This window comes from Podarcis tiliguerta (genome assembly GCF_965153285.1).
Source record: "Podarcis tiliguerta genome assembly, chromosome: 2".
In the NCBI taxonomy this organism is placed as follows: domain Eukaryota; kingdom Metazoa; phylum Chordata; class Lepidosauria; order Squamata; family Lacertidae; genus Podarcis; species Podarcis tiliguerta.
In genome coordinates, this window is record NC_139535.1 from 61,622,883 (window position 1) to 61,638,419 (window position 15,537).

At 43.8% G+C, this 15,537-nt stretch overlaps 1 protein-coding gene across 5 annotated transcripts in view; it reads left to right on the plus strand.

Moving 5' to 3' along the window:
• Positions 1 to 653: 653 nt before the first annotated feature.
• CAMK2A (calcium/calmodulin dependent protein kinase II alpha) overlaps positions 654 to 15,537 on the plus strand; it is a gene marked incomplete at its 3' end in the record, with an annotated part of 112,530 nt that continues 97,646 nt past the window's right edge. For 2 of the 5 annotated variants that reach the window (XR_014507474.1, XM_083424446.1), the window contains exon 1: positions 654 to 993. Coding sequence is in view for 3 of the 5 variants with exons in the window: in XM_083424446.1 (XP_083280572.1) it covers positions 932 to 993 (62 nt within the window). The remainder of the gene's footprint in view (positions 994 to 15,537) is intronic. The other 3 variants (XR_014507475.1, XM_083424447.1, XM_083424448.1) reach the window with 2 other exon arrangements.

The following is a 15,537-nucleotide window of genomic DNA, read 5'->3' on the forward strand; positions in this document are numbered from 1 at the left end:
CTCCCCCACTCCTCAGGAAATGTTTCCCCCCCTTTTCCTTTTTCTAAGTTCCAATGGCAGAAACAGAAAGTGCATGAAATCTGGGCCAGACACCCTACTGGGAATAAAGCTCTGTTGCTGCTTTCCAGAAGGTTTTGCAGATTCTGAAATAGTTTTAGCTGCTCCCCCTACAGGAATTGGAAAAATTCAGACTGCTTTATACTTGATTTATTCAAAAACCATAGTGTATCCCTTTAAAGGCACCCCATTCTAATGGTACTAAGTAAGTCTCACAGGTGCCTTCAGAAGCAGCCCCTTATATCTTCCCCAAAAGTAGCTGTGGCTGAAGGAAGCATAATGTTCCTTTAAACCTTGAAAGTATTGCAGTTGCCCGGGCAACGCAGCAATACCTGTCTTTCTGGAGAATAAGATGCAGTTGCCAGGGCAACAGCATCCTGTCTTTCCAGAGACCATCCTGTAATGTGGAAACTGCAGTTTCCATAGTAACCTTTTTGCCCCAGTTAATTCTCAGTTGCTTGACTTAATTTGCCTATATATATATATATATATATATATATATGGTCTTCTCCTTCAAGTCATCTTCTGTTTTCTGGCTAAGGATGCAGTTTTCACAGTGACAGAGTCAGGGCGTTAGAGAGCTGCAAAGTAGCGGGCGAAGCAGGTGTTTGGGAAGCAGTTACCCAGGCAACAAAACCAGGGCGTTCCAGAGGTGGTTGCTATGGAGAACTGGATGCTGACGAAGGCTTGTGAGGCTGAGAAGACAAATTGCCCTCATCATTATCTCCAGGCTTGTCAATCATACATAGTCGCTTATTTACCTCTGAGAAGGCGAGAGTGCTAGGAGCGAAGAGGAAAACGAGAAAGTGCGTGCTCAAGAGAGGAGAGGTGTTTGTGCAAAACTTCACGCCAGGGGAGGCAGTCACCATCCAGGATGGCAACCATCACCTGCACCCGGTTCACGGAAGAATACCAGCTCTTTGAAGAGCTGGGGAAGTAAGTTTAAGACAGATACAGTGTGTGTGTTTGGGGCCAGGGATTGTACTGGAAATGAATGAGAGTACTGGACTGAGGAGTCGGAGGGGGGGATGGAGGCATCAGCCAGAATGGGAACAGCTGGCATCCCGGGGGGAGGGGGGGGGGAGAAAAGGCAACGGAGTGAACAATAAAACAAACTCGCAGGAGAGCAGGGAAATGTAGGCTTTAAAGAGGGCAGGAGGGGGGCTTCCAGGAAAGGAGAGCCAGTCTTGGAGCTGGCAAAACATTTTTTCAGTCTGCTGATAAAATAAGGGTTCCATATTCCTCCACTTTTGTAAAGCAATGAGATCAGTGTGGGAAGTGTTAAAATCGTTTGCTAACATCGTTCGCACTTGCTGTGTGTGTATACTGTACTTGTGTTGCTATCTGTAGTTCTGAGATGACCCAGCGGAAGAGGGCAAGGGCACTAGGATCCTGGTTAAAATAATTACGCCAAGTGCCACTTTCTTCTTGGGGAAGTTGATGTGCTTGATTTGCCTCGCAAAGCACAACTTTCCGGGGAAGTCGCTGTCTTCCCAGGGAACGAAGGACTGGTGATTTATAAAGCAGCCCTGGATTGCAGTTGCCCCGTTCCTTACATTCCCTTACACCCTCTTTTCAGGTGAGACAGTTTTAGAGAGAACCCTGAAACCTGTGTGTAAAAACACTCACAGGTATGCAATAGAAACAGAACGAGAGAATGCCAGTTGGGTTTTTGAGACTGTAATGAACAGATGTGACAGTGTATAGTTTTGCATATTAAACCACATCTTTGCATGCACAGCTAGGTTTGCACCTCTCTTTTGCAGTCAGCTTGCATATCTCTTGTTCCGAGGATGTTTGTGTGCATATGACCACATGTGTGAATTTATATATCTGTTTCACTTTGCATATGCACTTCACTTTAAAGAATGTGAGAATGCACTCTACATGATCAAGTATCTTAGATGCATATCAGGCAATGCATATATCTTTCATGTGTCAGTAGTGTGCCTTGTATATGTGTGTCTGTATATCTATATCTATAGATATGTAACTTGTTCATAAGACATTTAGATGTTCAAGATATCTCCTATAAATTATCCTCGAATAGTGAGCATTTATGGATTTTTGTGTGTTTATGTGCTTTTTCTCCACACACGTTGACAATCCTAAGCTTCTGTATAAATAATCCTTTGTTGGAGATCCTCTTGTTTGTGCTGGCCTTTTTCTGTCTTTGCAACGTATTGTGAATATGTGCCCCTGATTTGAATATGTAGGTGTGTCTATTTGCTGGCATTCGTGTTTCTCCAAGTCCACACAGCGGTACTTTGCATAAGTATAAATGTTTGCATGCAAGTACCTGGAATTTTGGATGCATTTAGTTGCACTGGGGGATATCTTCACGGCAAACAAGATTCGAGAAGGGGTGGTAGAGGAAATTAGACTCATGTGTTAACACATGTGGTTTAGCACATGCAATTTAAAGCGGAGAACAGGACAAAGTGGGATAAATTCAGTAAGAGTCAACTCCACAGAAGTTGAACCCGTTTAAACTAGCAGGGTACATGCACCCCTCTGATGTGTGTGCACATATGCATTTGTGCAGGGAACATATTTAGATGTGGTTCACCAGACATTGCATTTATTTTCACAAACATTTGGGCTGTTGAATCATGCATAGGTGGCGGAGTGATGAGTCAGTGGCCAGATCTCTGCAAAGCTTTATTTCAGTCCAGAAGATGAGTACGATTCCTTCTTAATTGACACCTGGGAAAGACTCAAACCTGTTTCTTCGGGAAGCTTTCTAACATCACCCCCAGCCCTCATGCAGGCACTGTTTTGAGGGGTGCTAATGGCTGTGAGTCTGTGAAGTGTTCACAAGAGCCACTGAATTGGATGGAGAGCTTGTAAGGAGCAGCGTTTAGATGGTACCTGGCTCAGAAAGAGAGAGCACAGTGTTCCAACTGTGTGAGAATTCAGGTTAAAAATAAAAAAGCTGGCTATCTTTGGTTACCTCACAACAGTTTGGTATGGTCAGCATCCACTACTGACTTTTCCCCTCGCCAGGTTGGATCCTGGCTCGTTCCCTGTCACTTCACCCAGCACTTCACTCAAACATTCCTATGGTCAGAAGGGTGTGGCAGAACTTCCATTTTTCCTCCTCTGTTACAGCTTAGGAGGAGATTGTTGGTGTCACACAGGATCCCATGGAAGTCTGCATGTGCCTTTGGTTGTGAAATGTTGTTGACTGTGACGCAGGAAGGAAAGGATAAGTGTTGCATGGAATATGTCTCTGTCTGGCGGATCTGTCCAAAGCACACTTCACCCACTGTTTTCTTTTGAGCAGTGAGCCACGTTGTTAAAATGTTTTCTGGATATTGCATTACATGTTACTCAACACGGTTGCAAGATGGCCACTTCCTCAGGAAGAAAGCCAAAACAAGTGGGATTTGCTGGAGAGGTTTTGTTTAACTTGAGGCACGAGGTTATGCATATCTTCATCCTAAGATATTTCAGAGCGTACTCTTATGTAGGACACTGTCAGAGATTGTTTTTACTAGACATGAAGGGGCTTGTTTGGTGGGCACCTTCTTCCAAACACAAGCAAACCCCAAAGAATGTTATTTGCATCTTAAAAGCTTATCCATGCGTTTACTGAGGCAACTCATGTCCTAGTCCTCAAACTGAACTACTCACAGAGGATCCACTGGTATGCAAATTATTTGTTTCAAGAGATTATTTTGAGTACTGGGCTACTATCAATAAATTTTGGCTACGTCATCATTAGCATTATTAACATGCATTATGTTTTTGTGGAAATGCCTAATGTCACACCCTTCTCATATTGAGTAAATGTGTAACAAAAATATAGCTCTTTCAGGGAACACATCCCCCATGCCCCCGCTTATAATATTCTAGATTCACACAATGAAGAAATAATGGGCTTGCAAATCCCACCAGGGTAAAGATGGCAGCACCAAGGGAGTAGACTTGGCATTTCTCATTCTCCCCACAGCGCTCCTAAAACATAGCTGTTTAAAAGATCTAACACACCACTGGCTATATGGAGTGTATGTTAGTTGGAAGATGTGGTGTGTGGAGGTTGCTATTTGTGTTATATAAGACAAAGGCACTCCAGGATGAGAAAGCAAAGTACATTTTGGCAGACTGCAAGCAATGAAAAGGAACTTGTGAGTATGCTGCCCCTGGTGGAGACGGAGTGAAATACCTCCGATTATGTACCTTTCCAGGGTCCTGTGGGGAACAAAGTGACTTGAGAAAGGAAATATATTCAGCATATAAAATACTGTCGTTTGATATTTATGTTTGTCTTAAATTGGACTGAAAAATTATTCTTGGAACATCACTGTCTCCAGGTGGGATACTGGCAAATTCAGGTTCCACAATGAGAGTTGATTGGGAGCTCTTGCACTGCAAAATCACTTCCCCAAAGGATCAGACCTTTTGTGTTAAGGAAAGTTCAGAATAACACTTAGATGCAACATCATTTAACCTCCCCGTAAACAAATCAGGCTGAATGTGTAGTAAACAGGTTGTGTGGAAGCACCCTTGGTTAAAGTAATTTTTTTGTCCAAAATCAAAGCAAAAGAAAAATCCCACCAATCCAACATAATATTATTATTATTAGTGGTAGTAGTAGTTGGAACCAAGCAACCCACTGTTTGGCCATGGAAAGAAGAATTTTCAGAATTGATATCAAGAAAAGGTAGCCAAAGTGTAGAGCTTTCATTGGTACGGAACAACCAAATTTGAATTCAGTCTTACTCATTGGAGAGGCTTCCAGTATATTGAGACACACAATAACTCCGTCAAATTCTGAGGGCAGCTTTTCCAGTGCCATATGAAACAGAACTGTTGGTAGCAAAACATTATGTTCTCTCTACCATCTATCTATCTTTACCTGGCTATGTTGAATGGTTTTAATGTCATTTTAAGTTAACCATCAAGAACATTGTTCTAAATTAAGATCTGATCAGTAATGGAGTGAACTTCCTAGGAAAACAGTAATCTGAATACAGTGGTGTTTTCAGTGAGAGATTAGAAAGGCGTAAGGGACACTTTGAGCATATGATGTTCTGCCACAGAGCTTTTGGTCATAGTGAGCTGCAAGTCTTCAGAATGCTGAATCAGCACATCTGAATCATCACCCCCCAAGGGGATTGTGCCATGTCTCCTCCTTGATTATTGCTGGTGCAAAGAGAGTAGTAAACACAGATAGCTCACAAACTAAAATGCGCCAGCAGCGCCCAATTCTCCTACAGGTTGATACCTCTTCTTAAGATTTGTATCCCTTCCTCTTTGATGAAACTACCCTTCGGTCCCTTCAAGCTCTGTAGTTCCAGTTTGCAATAATATCAATATATGGTTAAGACCAGCATCATGCATCTTCTAGATGCACCTATGGTCCAGCTCCAAATGGTCCGCATGCACTGTATGAAAGCACAGGATAATTAAAGAGCCTGGAATTCCATATCATTAGCTCCCAGGTGTTGTGACCAGCAGAAATGCACACCTTTTATCCAGTAAATCAATATTAAAATTACTGTAAAAACACAAGAACACCCTTATGTTCAAGGGCCTCTTCAGCATCCTCTTTCCCACAGTAGCCAACCAGAGGACTATAGAAATCCCAAAAGCAGAACCTAAGAGCAATAGCGCTCCCCAGCTGTTCTTCCTCGGCAACCGGCACCTGGAGGTGGTATATGGCCATCATGACAACAATAGCCATTGACCCCCATTTCCTCCATGCATTTCTCTGATCCACTTTTAGAGCTATCTAAATCAGCACATATTGTGAAAGTGAATTTTGTAGTTCAGCGATGAGCTGTGTGAAGAAGCAGCTCCTTTTGTCTGCCCTGAATCTCCCGACATTCAGATTCATTTGCATGACCTCAAGTTCTAGCATTATGAAAGGGAGTGGGGAATATCTCTATAATAATAACAATAATTTTTCTATACTGTACATACTTTATACACAACCATCACGTTCCTCCATTACTCTCCTGCCCTCCCCCCAATCTATAGAGCCCCCAAAGTTGTAACCCTTTCTCATGATCATTTTGCTTGCCCTTTCCTATGTCTTTTCCAGCTCTACAATGCACTTTTGTGAGATGCAGGAAACAGTAGTACACGGTATTCCAAGGTGCAATCACACCATAGGTTTATTTAAAGGCATTGCAGTCTTGATGTTTTTATTCGTTGATCCTTTTCCTAATGATCTCTAGCATGGAACTGTCCATTTATTCCTACTTTTTGCTTCTGGTTCTTTACTGAAGCCTAGGAGGGCCTCTCCTCCCGTCCCAGGACTGCTAAGCCTTCTCAGGAGCTTTTTGGAGAGGGACGTCGTCCAAAAGATTTTGAAAACCTAAGTGAACAATGTGCACTAGATCACCCCATTGGCACACTTGTTGGCGCTCTCGAAAAACTCTGAAAGGTTTTGGAACAGAACTTACCATTGTAATATTGAACATTTACTGAAGCCTCAGACAGGAACTGGAAAACATATAAAATATGAGCCTGGAGAAGCTCCTTATAATTTGGTTTTGTTCTCTCTCTCTCTCTCTCTCTCTCTCACACACACACACACTCTCTCTCTCTCTCTCACACACACACACACAGTCTAGTATCTTTTAGATTCTTTAAAACACAATATTCGGGGGGAGGTTACATTTTTATTTGTAATATCATTTTTTTATTTCTTAGCTTTTGAAAACTGCATGATAGAGTTTAATTTTTTTTACAAACTATGTCTTCAATGCAGTTTTTTAAAATTCAAATGATATGTTTCGGTAAATTACACTTGTGATGTAGGGGGGAAATGGTTGTAAGGTCTGACTTAATGTCATATATGGAAAATGTAATGTCATCCATGACCTTTTTGTATCAAATATCCTCTATGTTAAGGGGGGGGGGAGACCATGCTTTGCGCTGTTCAGCAAGGAGTTTTTCATTGCGTAAAGTGTTATACAACTGCTTGGTGTTTTACAGCAGGATTATTATTTTTTTACATCAATCTGAATCCCTATTTACAGAAATTCCCTTTGAAGGAATTATTCCTGTTACAATAATCCACTGGTGTGTTTGGCAGCATTATCTTTTCGATGGCCACTACTTTTTATTATACATCTTGACACTTAGCAGAGCCTTTGATTGCGCAAGGTCACAATGCTCCCATCCTTAGAACAAAACTAGAAGATAAGACTTTCTTTTTCCGTTGAGGCATGGGGAATGGTGATAATTAAAATGCAGGGAAGAGCTGACACCACACCAGGAATATCCTTCTCAATGCTAGCATTACTGAGTGGGTCTAGTTAAACTGGCCTCCCCCCACCCCGGGAATGTGAAGGCAGCATTTCCAGAATTCAGTTTTCTTGCATCACTCGAAAATTTGATAGTATGGTCAAAACCCCAGTAGTTCCCTGACCTGGTGATCTTTGAATGATTTGGGCAGGGAGTTGTAGTCCCAAACATTTCAGAGCGCAGCAGGTTGGGAGAGGCAGCTCTTATCATTAGTGAGGCAGGGAAAACTAGCTTCTCCTGGGGGAAAATGCCATTGATCGATCGCTCTGAATGCATGAGCTGATACCTGATGGAAGCAGATGTTTTCCACCCTAATGTTTGTCATGGAATTGTAAGAATACTCAGTCCCAAAGAGGGTTGGGGAGGGGCAAAGAAGATGGAGAAGGGGCACAGAAAGGGGCAGGGCTGGGGGGAATTGGAGAGGCAAAGAAAAAGAGCAGAACGCCTCTGTCTGAGTTCTTTGAGTTCACCCCCCCATGAGCAGGCAAAAGAAGTGGCTGAGTGGAATTATCATGTGACAATATATAATCAGGCCCTTCATTCCCAGAGCTGCAGGGGGAAAGAAAGGATTTGCTGAACAAATAAGAAGGGGAGAAATTTCCCAACCCACACTTTTCTTTCTAGAAGGGAGATAAGCCCTGAAAATGGTTTGGAGGAGGAGTGGGAGGCAGGCAGGTGGCCTCACAGGCTCACAAGTGTGAAGAACTGTGGGGAAGGAAGCTCTTTTTGCCTCAGGGATGCTGCTGCCTGTGTGGCAGGGACCTGCATGCACTCAGAAATTAAAATTGAGGGAGAAGCTGCTCTCCTCCCACTGACAGTTGGCTACTTCCCCCCAAACCTCTTCTGATAAGTAAGTTTATTCATGAACATGGTGTGCCAAAACATCCTTTGCCACTTTTCAGACAAAGGGAGCTCAGTTATATTGTTTCCAGTAGCCAGAGTGCATGTTCTTTGCATTTATTTCCTGTTTGTCTTCGAAGGTGCTCAACATGGTGGACTTCTGTCCCCTGGCATTATAATATGTTTGCAAGAGGCTGAGAGACTGGGCAGACTGAGACATAGTGGCTGGCCCAAGCTCATCTAGTGAGCTTCATAGCTGAGTGGAAACCTGAGTCTGGTCCCCTCTAGACATAGGACTCATCTACACTCGTAACACTAAAAATGGGTTTTTAAAGGGTTATGATAACGACGTTCTTTTAAAACGTCAATAATGCATTATTAAAATGTGACACCAGAGAGCGCTGTAGAGTTCTCCCCATGAAATAAGTGGGTCGGCCTTGTAGAAAAGGAAGCAAATAAGAAATCAAGACGCCTTTTATGTTAGAATGATATCAACAACACCGTTCTAAGAATGTTTAAAGAGTGAGTATAGATCCAGCCCTAGTCTACCACTGGGCCACAGTGGTTCTTCAGTTATATACTGTGTGGCCTCCATCACCTTAGAAAGGCACCCATAACTGGTCGCCTTGGTTTGCTCAAGTTGTGCCATCATGATGAGAGGGTGCAGTTCTCAGGTATGGTTCTTCAACAAATGTCCTGCATGGCTTATTTATTTATTTATTTAGTATTTTCATTGCCTTGTTCTTTTTTGTCTGGGGTAGCCTAGGTAGTTCCTCCCAGGTGTTGTTAGACTACAGCTCCCATCATCCTTCACTACTGGCCGTACTGACTGGGGCTGATGGGGATCGGAGTCCAACAATGAGTTGGCTACCCCCGCTTTAGTAAAGCACCCCAGGAATATGGTGGAAGGGCAGTATAAAAATATCACACCAATGTAAATATAAATATAAATTGCACTGTAGCAGAGGGAAATATATTGCACATCCTCAAAGCATGTAGGCATTCTAGTTAATGAATCTCCTGGAAACGTGTAACCCAGCTGAGAAGAGCCTCTCAGACCTCGCTGGTACACTTACATCCTCACCTCCCCTGTTTCAGGAATGAGAAGATGGGGGTGCAGGCTGCATGGACATTGCTGATCCAGAACAAAGAGGTACCAATACAAAAACAGCACTTTCCAAACACCTTAGAAACTTTTGCTTCACGAGCGGAGAACTTTTTGCAGCCACATTCCCTTTTGGACCATGTCCTGAAGGCCACATGCCAGGGGTGGGCAGGGCCAGAGGCAAAATTAGTCAGAACAGAAAAAGGAAGTAAAAATTATCTTTGTACAGAAGGCCGGCTGGTTTCATCACACACACCCTCTCTATTCTGAATCCAGGCAGGCAAAAGGCAGTTCAACGACACGTTCCAGTCAAGGAGGGTGCAAAGCAGTGTTGGTGCCCTGGAGAGGGTGTGTGACTCTGGGGAGGGTGTGGGGAAGAGTCCTGAGGACCAGATAGAGAGGCTTGGAGGGCCACAGGCCTGAGGTTTCCCACACCACATGAACCTGCTTCTTGGAAATTCAACCATGAGAGTCAAATGCAGGTATCCTGACCTTGTATAAATAACATATTTCAAGCATTTTTTGCTTTCAGACGACGGGCTTATATTCATGACACCATCAACAGCAAGGCATTTATAGCATTGGCTGAATGTGTGTGTGTTTGTGTGTGTCTATTTTGCATAGTTGTAGAGAGCTGTTTTCCTGTAGAGACATGAGCCATAATCGTATGAGTGGATCAACACTGCTGATTATTACCAACGTTATCTTTCAATACTATGACTAAAGCTGCGCTTGCCAAATTAAACCAAAGCTGCATGTAGTTCAACATTCAGTTTCCAGCAGTGGCAAATCAGATGCTACTGTGTGTGTGTGTGTGTGAGTGAGAGAGAGAGAGAGAGAGAGAATGGACATATTTTCCCCATTGGACTTATGGGGAAGAGGCACTTCCAAGATGCTCATTTACATCAGCTGTGAAAAGATGCTTTCTCTATATGCAATGGTGGCAACTGGTTCACATAGAATCATACTGAATCATATTGAGGAAGGAAAGTGTGGGTGTAATAGGAGTGAAGGGGATTTTATGGATAACTCTGGACCAGCCAAATTTGGTGCCAACTGGGGATTTCCTCCCAATGCAAATAGCAGGTTCAGAATGGATTTTCCTCAGGGCTGCAGCTGGGGAGGAAATTGTTAAACTCCTCCTCTCCACTTATCATAGAATCATAGACTTGTAGTGATCCCAATAATTATCAGCCATCCTGGTGGATGTCATGTGCATTTTTTAAAAGAACAAAACCAAAGTTGTATTTAACGGCAAACCTAGTTTGGTCTTTCATCTCTGCTCTCTTCTACAGACCGCCTTTGTACAATGTGCATGATCATAGTGAAGGCTGAATGAAGGGATATATTTGCGGGGGGGGGGGGGGGCTCATGTGAGCACTACTTGCTGTCAAGCTTTATGCGTGTCTGAATGCCAGCAGGGATGCATCACCCACTCAACCACCTACATGCAAACTGAAATATGGACACAGTGAATCCCAGCCATGGTACACAGAACTCTACGCAATATGCTCTTGCACACATGTCCTTCTGGTTCCTTCCTGAACATGTGCGCACACAACCTTTGAAAGAAAAGAGAAAGACAGTTCCAATCTTACTATATAATAAAAATGTAAGAGCATCACCACATGGCTCCCCTTGAAGGATTTGTAATGCTACATCAAAATCCTGGATTTGCGTGAAGTCAGGGTGTGGCAGAGGAGCATAAGAGCTGTAGTGGCCATGCCATGGCATGGGAGCTAGAACGGAAGGTCACTGAGAATGGGAAGTGGTGGGAGAGGTCTGAATGGATATGGAATTTTAGGGTTATTTTTAAAAAAAAAAGTTTTAACAAGAAATAGCAGAAATGGATACAACACAGAAACTAACACCAAGAAGCTAACGTAATACGGTAGACTCTTTCCCAGTTTCTTTCTTGCTGTACTGAAACCTTGTTTTAAACTGCTCAAACCTCTGACAAAGTTTAAAGCTGCGATTTTCCTCTCAATATCACTCTGCTCTTCCTCTGTTCTTCATACTCAAACATCTTCCTCCTCCTTTGTTCAGCTGCCTTACATGAGAGAGATAAAGCATGCAGATCCCTCAAATATTCCGCAGCACTTTCACACAATGTATATCATTCCTGGTACTACGTGTTGTCTTCAGCATGAAGTTCCAGATTCAATGTAGAACAGATCTTTTATTAACAAGCAAACACCCATAATATGTGCAACATCCATCAACTGAACTGATTTTTTGTTTATTTATTTATTGCATTTACATACCACATTTATCTTCCACGGATCTCAAGGTGATGTACATGGTTCTTCTCCTCCCCATTGCATCCTCGCAACAACCCTGTGTGGTAGGTTAGCCTAAGAGATGGTGACTGGCCCAAGGTCACCCAGTGAACTTCATGGCTGAGTGGGGATTCGAACACTACTCTCCCAGGTCCTAGTCCATTGGTTTGACAGTGAAGTGTAAAGCAGGGCTGCGGAACAGAAGACTAATTACCGTATTTTTTGCACCATAACACTCACTTTTTCCCTCCTAGAAAGTAAGGGGAAATGTCTGTGCGTGTTATGGAGGGAATGCCTACGGGTGGCATGCCTACGGATTTTCCTCCTCTAAAAACTACGTGCGTGTTATGGTCGGGTGCGTGTTATAGAGCGAAAAATACGGTAGTTGTCTTTCAGGACTAATTGGGGAGAAGGAGTGGGGGAAGGGGACCCTCCAGGCAATACAGAAGGCCTTTGTGGATATATGTGTGCCTACAGGTACCACATGGAGAATGCCTGGGCCACAGGTTCCTTTGTTGGTGCCCCTTGAGAACACTGGTGTCTCAAGCATTTGCTCCTGAGCAATTTGTGAAGTTGTGAGGTGGTCCTGCATACCGTACAAAAAGGAAAAGCTGAATATTGCTCACAAGAAGTCCAGTGTGTGTGTGTGCGCGCTGCACGTGTAGCATGCATTGAATGCTTAGTGATAACGAGAGCAGTTAGCCAGAGAGAAGGGGAAATGCAAAAAACAAACAAACTACAGTTTCCATGAAGCTTGCCTATCCCTTTCATTATATCTGACCTGTTCATTGGGGCATGTCTCAATTTTGATAGAACAAGGTTACACAGTTGTGCTGCACATCATGGTCTTGTCTAATCCAAAGGAGACACTGGTTCCCCTGAAATACACATAATACTCAGAGAATGCTTCCTAAGCCAGCCACTTCCTCCTCCCTCACATACACCCATGCACGTTCCTTTGCTAACAGGTACCTGCAGTGCTCAGATTGCTATGTGCACACTTCATCCAAACATCTACCTTTCACCTGTCACCTCTGATTTCAAGCTACTTGAGAAAGGAGCAGCTTTCAGTGTGACTCCCCACCTAAACAAATTGGATAATGGTAGGCATAGGTGTGACTACGTGACAGATCTAAAGGGTATGGGAGTTTCCCCATCAGCAATTTTCAATAATCTTCAAATATACAGTGGTACCTCGGGTTACATATGCTTCAGGTTACAGACACTTCAGGTTACAGACTCTGCTAACCCAGAAATAGTACCTTGGGTTAAGAACTTTGCTTCAGGATGAGAACAGAAATCGTGCTCCGGCGGCATGGCAGCAGCAGGAGGCCCCATTAGCTAAAGTGGTGCTTCAGGTTAAGAACAGTTTTAGGTTAAGAACGGACCTCCGGAACGAATTAAGTACTTAACCTGAGGTACCACTGTAGTAGTATTCACACCCTTAACAGTTTGTATTATTGACAGATTCACAGCATACATTTAGAGTACACCCAATGCACATATAAAGCACATGACTCCCCCTAAAGATTAATGGGAACTGTAGTTTGTTAAGGATGTTGGAAATTGTAGCTCTGTCTATGAACTATAGTTCTTTGGGGGAAGCCATGTGCTTTAAATGTGCATCAGATCGTAGAATCACAGAACTGTACAGTTGGGAGGGACCTCGAGGGTCATCTAGTCCAACTCCCTGCAATGCAGGAATCCCACCCACAGCTGTCCCTGGGTAGGGCTGAACCACTAATGTACTTTAAATGCATGGTGCAGACCCATGTTTTAAAATATACCAGAAACCTGGAAAGGATCCATTGCTTAGAGGCAGGGCAGGGTTTGCAGGCTTGACCATGGATGGGTTGCTGAGCTTGGTGGGAGGAAATGGTGAGGAGCATGCAGTGGTGATGATCTAGCAGTGTCAGGGCCTGGGAGATCACACAGTGTGAGTGAGCTAGAGACCTTCGGGTGACCTGTTTATTCAGAATCCATCCTGATTTGCTTGCACAAATCATACATGGTGGTTAGACTGCAGATGAATTCCGATGTGGGGAATATTGTCTTGGCTTTCCTGGTTCTAATGCTAGTGCTTCTGTCCCATTTTCTAACATTCCTTCCAGACTGCAGTACCTGTTGTGTTATGGAACGGTGTCTTTTTGAGCAAAATTCAGTCTGTCGTGCTGAATTTCATTCACACCTGTGGGGGTGGAGTCTGCAGTGGCTGCAGACATATATATATAATGGATTGTTTTTGCTTAACGGGTTTTCCATGGTAAGGGGAAATCCAGATCATTTATATATATATATATATATATATATAGAGAGAGAGAGAGAGAGAGAGAGAGAGAGAGAGGCTGGCATTTTGATGACAATGATGTCATGGGGTTGAGCAACAGCGAGTCCACAATAAACTCCCGCCTGGAAGCATCCTGTATAGCAGAGGTGAAGACTATTCTTTTCCACCAGAGCTTCTTTCTTAGTGATAATTTGCATTGCCATAGCAACTAGTCTCCAGCTATCTAGGGGACTCTCTGTAAGTTTGAGAAACCTGTGGCAGATGGGCTGTTGGGGGCTCCCCTCCCACCCCACCCCCAGTTCTGTAAATGCTGCTTTATTTGCTTTCTTTTGTTGAAATCCTATCTGCATTGTTTGTTAACACTGTTCTAGATATCTGGGCCAAATACCCCATTGGGAGATGGGGGGAGGTAGAATAGCTCTAGAGCTCTGTGAAGCTTCCCCAGTAACGTGGGGCGGGTGGGGGAAACTTGTGCCATGATGATAACATCATTTTGCATCATTGCATCCCCAGTTGTAAACATTCAGAGCGAGAGAAGAGGGAGGGGAGACTTGGAAGTGCTATATTCAGGTCAGGCTGGCTGGGGCTGATGGGATGGGAGTTGTAGTCCAAAATATCTGGAGGGCGGTAGTTCTGGGTCAGTCACTGTATATAGAACACATGGAAGGTACCAAGAGAAAAAGAGTGTGTATACTTGTGAGAAGCTCAAAGCTTTGCAGCCGCTGTAGTTTGTTAAGGGTTGCTTGGAATTGCAACTCGGTGAGAGGTTAACTGCGGGACCCAGAGTTCTTTGAGGGAAATAATGTGCTTCCCATGTGCTTTAAGGCTATCACGTGTATACAGCCACAATGAGCTTTAGAACTGAGAGGGAATTTGAATCAGAATTTCACATGGCCAAGCCTAGCGCTGCGTTACACTGGAGCAAAGCAGCTATGACAAGAACACGGAGGCAGGCAACTTGCAGTCTCATGCACAGCTTATTATACTTGCAAAGGCTCTGTGGGTATTAAAAGATTGCCATCTTTCCTTCCGCCCACTTGCCCTCCTACCCTAGCCAGGTACTGGAGCCCGTTGTGGAGAAATTGTCAGGGAATTGTTCTCACATCCCCCTCTCCTGCTGCTGGGAAAGCAGATGCGATTAAGACAAAAGCGCAGGGAAGGGAAACATAAAAGTAAAATCTTCAGGACGGAGAATGGATTGGTGGGCCCCTCTGTGGAGAAGAAATGCAACATTTATTTCCCTTCGTCCAAATTAAGCCCTTGGCCCTCTGGGTGAATGAGATATTAATAGTCCACTTCATACACAGGCAAAGAATAATTCTCAGGCTCCTACAGCAAAGACAGCCGGCAAGTATTCGGCCCCAGTCCCCTCTGTATAGTTAGTACAGCTACCTTAATTCTTCCAGAAGGGTCTCCTTTTTCCAAACCTCGCTCACTGCCAGGCCTGACTGCCATGTGACCCAGAACGATGGTTTCCAGCAGGGGCCCTTTGTGTGTGGGTTTGCTTTGCTACGTGAATTTCAATGAACATTTTGCTTCTGTTCCTCACACCCCGCCGCTTTCCTATTTGACTAAAGATTCATATTCATGCCCAAATTGCCCTCATCCTTCGACCCCACCGGGAAAATCAGTTACTCTCCATTCTCCTCAGAGGCACTGGAGCCCCCTTTCCTGTGTTTATTCTTTTCCTTCTCTATATATGTTTTGCT